This window comes from Cygnus olor, chromosome 7 (assembly GCF_009769625.2).
Source record: "Cygnus olor isolate bCygOlo1 chromosome 7, bCygOlo1.pri.v2, whole genome shotgun sequence".
Classification (NCBI taxonomy): domain Eukaryota; kingdom Metazoa; phylum Chordata; class Aves; order Anseriformes; family Anatidae; genus Cygnus; species Cygnus olor.
Window position 1 is genome coordinate 9,659,380 of NC_049175.1, and position 12,473 is coordinate 9,671,852.

At 40.3% G+C, this 12,473-nt stretch overlaps 1 protein-coding gene and 1 long non-coding RNA gene across 10 annotated transcripts in view; one reads left to right on the plus strand and one right to left on the minus strand.

Moving 5' to 3' along the window:
- ANK3 (ankyrin 3) overlaps window positions 1-12,473 on the minus strand; it is a 358,746-nt gene that overhangs the window by 81,840 nt on the left and 264,433 nt on the right. For all 9 annotated transcript variants that reach the window (XM_040564167.1, XM_040564175.1, XM_040564176.1 and 6 more), the window contains 3 exons: window positions 2,555-2,653; window positions 2,367-2,465; window positions 1,877-1,972 (listed from right to left, as the gene is read on the minus strand). In XM_040564167.1, coding sequence (XP_040420101.1) covers window positions 1,877-1,972; window positions 2,367-2,465; window positions 2,555-2,653 — 294 coding nt within the window. The remainder of the gene's footprint in view (window positions 1-1,876; window positions 1,973-2,366; window positions 2,466-2,554; window positions 2,654-12,473) is intronic.
- On the plus strand, window positions 6,017-10,071 carry LOC121073345. The gene is made up of 3 exons (XR_005821640.1): window positions 6,017-6,110; window positions 8,860-9,030; window positions 9,459-10,071. It is a non-coding gene; the product is annotated as an uncharacterized LOC121073345 (long non-coding RNA).

Below are 12,473 nucleotides of genomic sequence, written 5' to 3' on the forward strand. Positions count from 1 at the left end.
ATTACTTGCACAGCTTTTTAACATGTTGCTGTTAAACTGGTAAAATCACAGGACTTTTTTCAGGCACTACTGGATTTTTATTGGTGTTTGAATATAAATCAGAGTAAACTAACTATGCTCATCCCTGGTTTCATTGAATTTACCTTTCAGAGTTGTTTAGCCACATTACCCCAGAAATACCCTCAATAGTTTGAATTTTTAAGATACTCAGTTATAAATCAGATTTCATGATTAGGCTTCCAAAGTCTGCCAATTACACACTTTGACTGATAAGCAGCATATTTTGGTTTTCGTGCAAATGTTTCTGGGCTTGAGAGTAGACATTCACAGGCATTAATACAGGCCTTTCAGCTTCTAACATTGCTTCTAAAACAATTCACAGCTTGATCTACCACCTTTTTACTCTTCTACATCTACGGAACATAATAAATGATGTCGCTTTTGTGGCACAAACTCACATAGCTTATTAGTTCTGCAAATTAAGAATGACCTTATGATATCGGGAGTTTTTAGCTAACAACATGGTTTTACTTCTCTTGCAGCTATCTAGTTGTATACTAGGCAATCATTCAAGTTTATGCTACTCTGGATAACCTTCAACAACAAATTTGTCAGGTTGTAGAAAATTGTTTTGGAATCTTTCTAGAAAGACAGATGTCCTTGAGAAAATCAAGAGAGAGGCTGTAAGAAAGAATTATTATTATTTTCTGGCATATTCCTTTGTATTTTATTGTGGCACAATCTTATCTTCTATGTGGTAGATTTTATGTAAGCTACTGTATTACAAACCACAGCCAGGAAAGTCACAAGAAGTAAAGGCACATGAAGTAGAACTAAAACCTGCCTGTCTTCCCAAAGGTTCACTGTATTGCAACCACCTGCTTGCACCAACAGACCACACAAAACGGGTGATGACAAAACATAGGACATACAGTAAACATTTTCCATCTCTGAGATGCATAAAAATACGTACATGCACATATTTCTCTTTTTAATCAGAAAAAAAAAGTTGCAGAAAGGAAAAAGTCAATTTGGAGACAATGCTCTGAATTTATGTTCTTAATACTCTGTTCTGGCTTAATTACTATGGTGGTTCATGAAAGCTCCTCACCTTATTAGAACAGTCTTCATAAAGCAATTTGGCAAAATGTTAGTGAATAAGTATCTTTGAGCAGTATTTTAGATGCTGTGAATTGCCATTTTTCTGCTGGCAATATTTGACCACTGCCGCTAATCTCCCTTGGCTAACACTGCAGCAGGCCTTCTTGAAAGCCAGGACAGATGATCTGGATATCATGTACATGTCAGTGAATGGGAGCTGGGGTTGCGGAAGCTGACTTTGGCTGAGTACAGAAAACAGGCCTTAGCCATCTTTGAGAATAAATCAGATCCTAGGCAAAGGGGAGCTTCTAAGAAAATTCCAACTACTTTTTTTTGGTTGAAATAGTTGCTCTTAGAACAAATACAACCCAATACACATCATTCCTTGGCAAACTGCACTCTCTTAAAAGGGAGAAGCAACTTCAGTTTACAGAAGCCTCTAGGAATGTCTTTTCACAACTATAAATCAGCCCCAATTCACTTCATTTGTGACATAAACAAGATGCACTCTTAGAAACACAGCAATTATGACTAGTTATTTAAACTGTCCATTTTCTGCTTCATTGGTATGTCTACCTTAAAATATATTACAGACATATAATAATGCCTACCTTAAAAATGTATTAGTTTTATCTGATTTAATATCCACTCCATAAGCACTAAAAGGATAGGTAGAAACTAGACTGAAATCTCAGTAGACAATTAACTAAACAAAACTGAATACACTGGCTTAGGAAAAACCCTTCCATCCACTACTGAAGCGAGCTGTACTTACAATTGTAGTCATGGTCTCTTCTGTCACCACCTTCAATGTGTCAACGACTGAAATGTAGCCAAGTCGCTTTGCGATGGCAAGGGCAGTGTTTCCATTCTAGCAATTGAAACATGTAAAACAAAAGCTGAATGTTAGCAATAGTAAGTGTACAAACTATTAATTAGCTATGGAAAAATGCACAGTAAAGGCCACATAAATGTTTGCATGTCAGTGACTGAAAAATACATTTGGGGTAGTAGGACACGTAACTAGGTTTTTAACTCTTTACAGAAATGGGATGAAAAGGAAAAACACTGTCCAGATGTTTGCTGTCCTAGTTTTGGAAGAGACAATGGAGGACATGGAGGACACAGAGGCAATGGGAATATGCTTCCTTTGCTCTTTTCCTCTCCCTCCTCACATTTCCCTTGCTCCAACACAGCGGGAGCACAATGCTTTACACAGGATGGGATGACCAAGCAAGCCTGAGCAGTGGCCTCTCAGCACTTACCACAGTGAGCTCGTTGGGTGCCGCGCCGTGCTGGAGCAGGACGTTGATGATGTGGGTGTGTCCCTGCTGTGCAGCCTGGTGCAGCGGCGTGTACCCATTCTGCAGGCACAAGGAAAGGGAGAGGCTGCGTTGGGCACAGCACACTTGTCACCCCCACAGAACGAGTGAGGCAGAGGCAGAAAACTCACCTTCGTTTTGGCATTGACTTTTGCAGAATGTTGCAGAAGGAAGTTAACAATCTTTATGTTTCCGTAGTGGCAGCCAACATGCAAAGGAGTGTATCCCATCTAGAATGGATGTAAGCAATTAGCAAATGTGACTAACCCCATGCATCCCCTGACAAAAAAAAAAAAAGACATGAAACAGCAAAAATCCTGTCAAACTTTATTTCTTTGTCTTTCTTTTCCCATGAGAAGAAATATGCAACTATGGAAAAACATGCCTCTCAAGAATACCATTTCAAGTCCCATTTGTTGTGAACCTCTCTGCCTTGTAATTCTGTAATCTTGAACATATGCAATGTTGATTAACAATTTGCTTTCCTCTCCAATGCTAAGATCATCAGGTCCCTGGGGTGAGCCTGTTTTTTAAATGAATGTGTGTATACTGCCTTGCACAGTGAGGTTCTCATGCTTGATGGGTGTTCCTACAGTGTGATAACAAACAAGTAAATGAGTAATAGCAACTTACTAAAAACCAGGCCTGCTGAGGGCTGCCTCAATATAGGCCAATGTGCAGCCCATCCATTCTGACTGAAAAATCCAAAAGGTAAATCTGAAACCATGCAAGTGATGTGCCATATTTGCAAGAACAACATAATCCTACCAAAATTGGAACCCCAGCTTTTAAGTTAAGCCTCTAAAACAACCAGGTTTAATTTTTTCATGTGTCTGGCCTTGTGTTACACAAAATAGAAGAAACTGCTTTTTCGTGGCAACTGTAAAGATGGGAAAGTTGATTGTTCCCTATTAGTCCCTGCTACTTGGTTTTCATTACTAGTGAACAGGCTAAAATCATTTGTCAACATTGGGACTCGCCTATCAAATGCTCTAAACACAACTAAATATTTTTTATAGTTAAGTGTTTGGAACTTTTTCCAAAAATGCTTAATAGAAGGAGATTATGTATCACTTTAACAAAAAAATGACTAAAAGGGTAGCAAACGAGGGCTTGCTAGGCTGAGTCTGAATTTGCTCTTTTTGAAATCCACACACTTTAAGTAAGTCAAACAGCAGGTTGAAACCTGTTAATTGTAATAAACACTTGAATCAAGAGTTAACATTTAACATACAATAAAACAAAACAAAGAGGATCAAAGTTTGCTTTTGCTGCTCTTTTTCTAATCTCTTAAATTACTGAGAACACTGTTAACAGTTTAGAACAGGCTGGACTTATTTGAGATTCTTAACGTAGTAGAAATGATTAGATTATCTATCTTGAAGTAATTATCTTTTCCTTCCTTATCTTCCCTTCAAGACATCATTATCTCTTCTTCCTTAGCAAACATACTTACAATCAATCTAGAGTTGCACAAACAACAGTTCAGGAGATGGCCACCTCTAAACAGTACACTTGCTATGTTTTTCCCCACATGGAGAGAAGCTGCTTTTCCCAAAATCTCCCCCCCCAGCTCACACTGATAGCTCAATGGCTTTCCAGCAGATCCTTTGCTTGGCTCCCAGAGATGCGCTTCCCCTCCTCTGAAGGTGAGTCATCAGGATTCTTTTACGCTGGAAAGGTCAGGTTTCAAGGGCCCACTGGCTCTGAGATGCCAGAAGGGTCATATCAGCCAGCGTCCACATAGAGATTCACCATTTTGTGAGCTAGATGAAACTACACTGCCAGTCCAGTATGTCCTTTTGCTACTCAGTGGGGATTCCAATGTGGTATTGGACTCATGCTCCATTACCAGTTTTTAATGGAAAAATTAACTGCTAGCCTGCAAAAATCATATCTGATATGAGGAACACAAATACCCTGAACACTTCATAAAATACACTGCAAATGTGCTGTGCTGTTAATTTGTAAGAATTCTGCTTTCAGAAAAAGGTAATAGGTGGGGCCGTCTGAGAATATTTATTCCAGTGGCAGAAAGATCAGTAATAATATTGTTGGAGAAACGTGGACATGATGCATGCCTTGGCTCCTGGTAGAATGCAAAACAGCCGTATGGCCAGAAGATTTAACACTGAGACTGAACCACCTGGAACTAGATCCAAAAGCCAACTTTGTGTATAGAAACACTGAAAGATGGATTATTCTCTTATTGACCAAGCTCCTTCGCTCTTCTGCTCCGAGGGGAAAAGCCTGGTGCCCAAGAGGCACAGAGTTAAAAGCCATAGCCTGGCATCCTTCATTCGTGTGTCCACCTCAGTGAGGTGTGGCCAGGTCAGACACCTTGGTCAAAAGCACTGAGGAGGCAAGTCCAAGGTCTACCAGGAGTTCAGGAGCCAGCCCTACACTACATGTTCAAGCTGTTTTAAAGAAAGAAGACCCCTCAGATGTGAACTATTTCCACTAGAGAGAAGTTTCAGCTATCTGTGGGTTTAGATGCACCATTTTCTTCGTGTCGCTTTGCCTCTGACACTACTTCACTTAGTAGTGAACCCAATTCACCCAATTTCACTTATATTTGCAATGATAGTATAGATGGTAGCAGTGCCACCTACTTGAAATTACGGTGTCTATATTTTCTTCAGTTAATTACATACCTATTGCCATCTAAAAAAACTACTAGCACTGACAACCAGGACAAGTTAATCATTGCAAGAAACAGTGACGGATACAAATTCCATTGGCATCAGCAGAATGATTTTTTTCCACTGACTTATACGAACATTGGATCAGATGCCAAATGACTACAAGGAACTTTTCCCCAGAATAGTAGTCATCATGTAATGAATGCTGGAACCTTGTCTTACAGTTACTGTTATTATAGGGCTAAGAGCTCCAAGCAGTACCCAGGATCTGAGTCTGACAGGGCTCAGAACATACTCATGTACCTCAAACACAGCTTCCAAAGACAAATTCAAACTAAAACAGGCAAACTACCAAAACATCAGTTCAAAAGAATGCAGTGAAACCTCCTCATACAGGAACTTAACTCCCTACAACCCCTTCAAAATACAGGCCTCTTGACCTGCAATGTCAACAAAAATCATACATTGAAAGATCAACTGGGGAGATGAAATCCAAAGTCAAGGGCTACCTGCTGGGAACTCTCTGCTAATAACTCTAAAACATTAAAATCTGGAGAGAGTTGGAGAGCCAAGACCTGCTGATCTCAGCTCTCCCTTCGAAGTGATCTATAAAGGCTCCTCTCTACAGCCTGTAACAATGAATATTGAAGAATGAACTATCAAAACCCTGGTATTCACTGCACTACAACATCGATTTCCTCCTACAAATGGCATATAAAAGGTTTACTTGTGGTACCTCCATAAACGGCTAGAAGAGTAATTAGTGATGTTCTATGTTACTACTGACCAGCCCACTGTTGAAATCTGAGATTAAGTGAAAGCTTTCCCTCTTTCCCCTCTAAACATGTGGTAGAAACTGGGAAGGCTTAAAAAGCCCCATGATGACATTTCTGTGGTGACACAGTCACTATTCTTCCCACCACAACCATTGGTGTCCCAGAGCTGAAGCAGTCTCTTCGTGAAGTCCTCAGCACCACTGGCTTGGCAGCTGGAGACGTCTTCACTGAAAGGCAGCTTCTCTGCACAGGAGTCATGCACATCCAGGGTAGCGATGTGAGCACCTGCTAGCCTCATGGCAAAACACCAGTTTCCCCATCTGAACTCTCTGGAGGAGCCTGGGAGCTTTCTTTTAAGTTTGAAGTAACCTGTGGTCACATCACATTATGTTTGATGAGGCAGTGCCTGATGCAGCACTCAGTCACTGATGGCAGAGTGACAGAGATATGACACAGCGGGTCACATCTCACTGAGCATGCTAGACCTCCTCAGCCACCAGAGGACATCTTTCATGTTAACAGTCACCAGTGAGGGCACTGGTCAAAAATAATGCTAACTATTAGCATGTCTTTTCAGTGCCTGAGACCCAGAAAAGATATCCTTTGCTTCTCAGATACAGCACAGATTGCTATATTCAACTGTTTCTATCTCAGGAAAGTAAAAAAAAATAATTGTATTTGTATCCCAACATCCTCACTGAAAACTGATATCCTGTTAACTTTTCTGAAACAATGGCAGATTCCGCGGTTATGCAACCAAATTAACTATAAAAGCAGTAATTCTTGCTACTTGACCATGCTACTTTCATTCTCTACAGAAATGTATCCGGGAGGCTTAAATATTTTGCTACAAGAACTACTAATAATTATTAAGGGAAAAAAGAAAAAAAGCCCTGCAATTATACAAATAAGTTACTTCCAAGAAAATCAGGCCTTTTGTTTAATACAGCTCTAAAGCACATCACCTGGCAGTCAGCTGCCATGCTGCTTCTAGTTGTTCTTAAGAATGATCAGCAATATGGGAGTTAGCAGCTGGGAAGGGTTTATCAAAAGCCACAAGAGTAAGTGCCAAAAAAGATCAGAAATACTTAGCTTTTCTACTCTAACAGAACACTCAAACACAGAACACCCCTTATTTTCTTGCCCTTGCATTTTTTGAGGGAAATTATCACAAGCGTTGTATATCATGTCAGTGTATTGCTTTAATATCCTCCACTGGCAATAGCCATAAATCCTAACAGCTTGAATTACTGCATCTTTCTAGTCATGCTGACTCTCAAGCTGCTCTGTTTTTGTTTTTCTGCTATAAATGTCAGACAATGAAGCTGCAGTATTAGCGTTGGTTAGACCTGAAAATGCTCTAGTTCTAAACATCACAAAGGCATCCAGCCTTGATCCAATGAAACAAACCTGTATGTACATACACACTTCACAGCTTTGCTGAATCGGGACCTAATGTATTGAAGTACCTTACAAAGGTTGTTTATCTCAGATTATTAGGCTAGACATTTCCACATAAACGCCTGGGTAACAACTGAGCACTAAGAGCCAAGGAGAGACAGATAATGTACTATGAAGATACCATGTCTGAGCATTTGTTCTATGTGAAAGGGATTCTTCTGGACAGCACTTCCCACCCTCCCTGCTCCTTCCCATCTTTTTCTGCACTTGAAAATTAGGTATTCCAGTGGAAAAATAAGATCACAGTTATAAGCCACTGTAGCACTCAGGCTGGTACAGAGTTCCTGTTGGAAGAGAGCAGGCAGAGCTGAATAAATCTGAAATAAAAGGTCCAGCCCAACCTGCAAAACAAATCACAACCTCTTAGTCACCCTTATCTCCTACCAGCATTACAGTTTTAGAAACAAACACAGTTTTATGATGGCTTTGTCAGCCAGACAGTCGTCAGCCAAGGACTATGAGACAATCAGTTCCCCTGGCATAGGCCCAAGTGCAGAGTAACAACTGCTTGGCTAAAATGACCTGCACAGAGATAAACGCTCCAAATCTGCTCTTCATCCTTGACTGAACCAGCGCTCTTCTCCCATTGGGCTTCTTTGGCCAATCCATCACCTTAATGCTGTATCCTACTATAACAGTATCCAACAGGGAAAAGAGTTGAAAAATAACATGTGGAGACTTGCTGATTCATGAAATGGTGTTTACTTGTGCCAACTCTCAGCACATAAGCCCTGCAACAAAAACCAACACCACATGTACCAGTATAGCTTTTATGCACTCAACATGATCACCAGGAGAAGGAACATCTGCTTGCAACCAGGGCTTCAAATTCATTTTTAACTCCCAATATGACGTGTTAGATGAGCACTCCTTGCTTTAACTTCCTTGCTTTTGCATGATACTACATAGCAGCTTCAGTATCAAATACTCTTACAAACATAAATTCAGGCACTTGAATAGAATGTCAGAATTGACAAAAACTGCTGCCTTTGTAGCAGGGCCCTACCATGCCTTCTGTAAACATTAATTATTTTTTTTTAAACCTTTTTAAATGTGAAGGACTCTAAAGCTTCACCACCTGTAGTGGTGAACCACGAAGTTCTGGAAAAAATTTCTTGAGAGGGAAACCACCCCAAGTCAGAACCACAGTTGCAATGGTTACTGAGAGTAATTTGTATAATGCTCTCAAGTTTTAGAACTAGAACAGATCTTAATCATACAGACCAATCTCCCACATAAGAGATTTTCTGTAGTATTACATTTTTTTTTTTCTTCCCTACTATAGCTTGAAGGTACCAAATATGTTTCTGTCCAATCTTCCCTTTTCATCCCCAAATAACCCCAAATCATGTGTGTGGCCCTCTGAACTTGAAGCAGGGATAAGAAGTGTTTCCATGTGTTACAGCTGCAAACTCTAGATGTTTTCATAGGGAGTGTAAGTTATATATAAACGATGATTAAAGAACATGTACCAGAAGTGGAAGATGATAGCTCACTGGTCCATACCCAACAAGTTTAATGACCTACTGAGATACTGTGTTCTCCCTTCATTGACAGATACTGTACAGGAGTGACACAACCAACACTTACCTAACCTGGAAACACGATGATGAGAGAATCTATTCAAAGAAAAAAAAAGGCAAAAAAAACTATTGGCTGCTCACCTAGCCTACAATAAATGAGGTAACAAAAACATATGGATGCGAAACAGAGAGAAGAAAATGAAAGGTTAGTGTTGACACTGCTGGTGGCACACAGAGATCCCTAATACAATGCCACTAAGCTGTGTGGCTTGACTTTTTGATACTTAAGGCACAGATGGCCACAGCCCTGCCACTCTATGCCCAATGTAGTGAATCTGAACTGTATATGCTGGATGGCATTGTGCAAACACACAAGCATAGCAACAGTGCTTTTGCAGCCCACTCAGCTGTTGCTGGATCTTGCTCCCCAGTGTCTCTGTTCTTAGGGACAGCACACACGGACATTTTATATTTCCCAGACATTTTAATTCCACAGTTAATCCATCTCAGAAAGAGAGCCTGCAACTACAGAGTTGCTATATTACAAGCCAGTCATCTAAAACCTCACCTGCATAGAACAAGAGGTCAAGGCATGGCAGTTCTTAAAGCATAACACTTTTTCCTTTGCTGCAGCAGTTCAAAGCTTGCCAGCTATTCATAAGGAACTCAAGATGATCATCAGTTTATCCAGAAACTATCCCATGCAGAAATACATGGCACTGCATTGTCACTTGCCCAGTATCACAGGCCACAGTGAGTGGATATCTGACAGAGGACCTCCATGTGGCTGACTGTGTGGAGTCTGGAGACAGCACTGCAGGGCTCACCCACTGCAAACCTGGCAGGTGGGACCCTGCTGAAGCCAGTGAAAAAGCATCAAGCTCACCCCACTCTAATGCAATCCTACAAGGCATGTGGATGCTTTCTTCCGAAGGAGCAGACGGTCCCCTACAGCAGAGGGTCAGCTAGCATGGTCGGGAGAAGGATAAAGCCATTGCAGGTGTTCTTCACCATGAAGGCCTACAGCATTAATGATTCACATTTTCCCAGACATGCAATTTGTTACACTGCAAAGCAATTCTGCTTAAGTACACTGGGGACTTTGCCTGATCTATCAATCCCTGCTCCACTTCCTGACAACTATGGGGAAGTCCCATGGAAACAAGCGTATACTGGTAAACTGTTGTTTACTTGCACTAGTTACATACGTAACTGAAGAAGGAAGGTAAAACACAAACTAACTTCCTTTTTTTTTTTTAAATGATGTGAATTACTGATGATAGGATTCAAGCTGCAGACAGTCAAATACGACTTTTCTTTAAACTTGTGCATGGTTTTACTTACTAACTAGTTCAATTTTCAGAGATGCTATTAAGAAATTCAGCTCCACCCAGAGGAGACCTCTGAATGAGGAAATTGAAGCCCTTTTCCCATGCGTCTCTACAGAGTCTTGTCCCCGCTCCACCACAGACATACTGCCAAGCCCTGAGACCCAACTAACATGCCCTCTTTCTCAGCTGTGACAGTATCTCACACACTGCACCATGCTAATGTGACTAAAAGGCTATTAGTCCTGAACTGGATACGATTTGGACGCTGGAGAGAAGGCAAGGGGGACACATGACTGCCTGCACCTGTTGATGTAAATGTCTCCTTAGACTACTTACTATTTGTGGGACAGGGAATAGTAGAAGGCAAACAGACAAGCTTCACAGACTAGGAAGTGATTCAGCTCTTGGACCAAAGTAAAAGAGCAGGTTCTACAATGTCATTTTACAGAAACCAAAACCAGGTAAGGTTTCCTTTCTCCAGAGAGGCAACCATATTCATTTGAGGAAATCATGCAAAGAACGAACCAGGACAGATCTCATCTGCTGCTGGATGATCTAGCAGCTGGTAAGAATCCACACTGATTCATCTGCAAAACAGAGGCTGAAGACATGTTACAAAAGTATAAAGACAGTCAAAATCCTGGGATTTCAGCAGAACTATTTAATTTTCACACCAGAATACTGTAATCGAAATCAACAGCCTAACGCAAAGGTACAGCTAGAGTTACACAACACAAAACCAGGTACCAATGACTTTTCCCTCTACCATGGGTTATAATCAACCAACCTGCAGACAGAAAGGATGATGGATTCAGCCTTTTTTGAGATGTCAGTGTGACGACAAAATGCTAATATTGCTGGACAGTCTGACACACGGGGATATTTCTGGATGCAAGCACAGCAGTTAACTCAGAGCACACACGTAATGGAGTTGTGAAAGCTGCTACAAGTTGTGAAGGCTGCACAACTCTCTACAATCTGCAGATCAAACTGTGAGACTGAGTTAATTTTAGCTGATTTGATCAACTACTGTTCAAGCACTTGATCACAACTGATTTCTTATCCACCTAATGATCATCTACTAGATACCAACAACGCGTGAAGAATCTAGGTGTAATGAACACTGAGGCAATCTTCAAATTCTGAGCACTGTATGTACCCTCAGTAAGTATAAAATAATTTCTAAGCAGGCTCTTGGAATTAGGCCACAGACATCACACTCAAACCAATGCCATGAAGTGGGAGTAGTTATTGCTTGGGATCCCAAAATTCATGTCCAAACACCCTGGAAAGTCAAGTCTCTTATTTAGGAGTCCAAATATTTACTTTAGACAGAAGTATTTTTAGGCAAGTAAGTTTGAAATGGACCACCATCATGTATCTGTATTTCATATTAGGTAACAGCAATAAAAAAATTCGAATTTGTCCTAAAGAGCTATTCGGTTCATCTCTAATACTATTTTTGAAGACAGAATAGAGCAATATTTACCTAGAAACTAACAGGTTAATGTGTACATCAGGAGAACACTGGCCAAGTCTCACTTTGGGATACAAGAAAAAGTCTGCTTCCTAAATGTACCCATATTATAAAACAGCCCAATCCACCATGCTTTGCAAAACAATATGGTTTAGAAATTGAGGCAGTCTTGAAGGCTGATTCAAGCTCTAAGAGTAGGGGTAAGTCTTTACAAATGAACAATGGCTGTACTTGCAGAATTGTGCCTATGGATGGCTATTTAGTAACAGCTCAGTAAAAGAAGACTGCTTCATTTCATAAATTGTCTTAAGTCACCGGAAAAACTATTAATCATTTAATAACCAGAAATGCCTACTTTGCATTTTCATTGCTTTTCTTTCTGTAAAGAAAGATATTTTATATAACAGTTCTCCTGTGCTTGGTTTCTACTGTCAGCTGGCTGGAAGTATGTGCAACATGTAAAAACTACCAAAAGCAGATGAGAGTATGCATATGGTAAAAGAGCACATGACTCTTTGTAGAGAGAGTTCCGGCTTTTCTGAAAGTTTCCTTACATAAAAATACAGATCAATCCCACTTACCTTCAGTGAAATAGTAGGATACAGCTATGCTGATCTAAATATTTGGCACAGAAGAAAGAAACAAGCTTATAGCTCAAAGACTGAGCATAACACTAAACACTCAAGCTTAAAGGTCTTCAGTGTTCAAAATATATTCTATAGCAATTTATTACAAGAAACATTTCACTGCTATTTCATTTTCACCCTGAAACTGATTACTAGACTGGTCTACAGGCTCTTGTTTCCCTGAAAGAAAACAATACATATTGATAATGGTGTT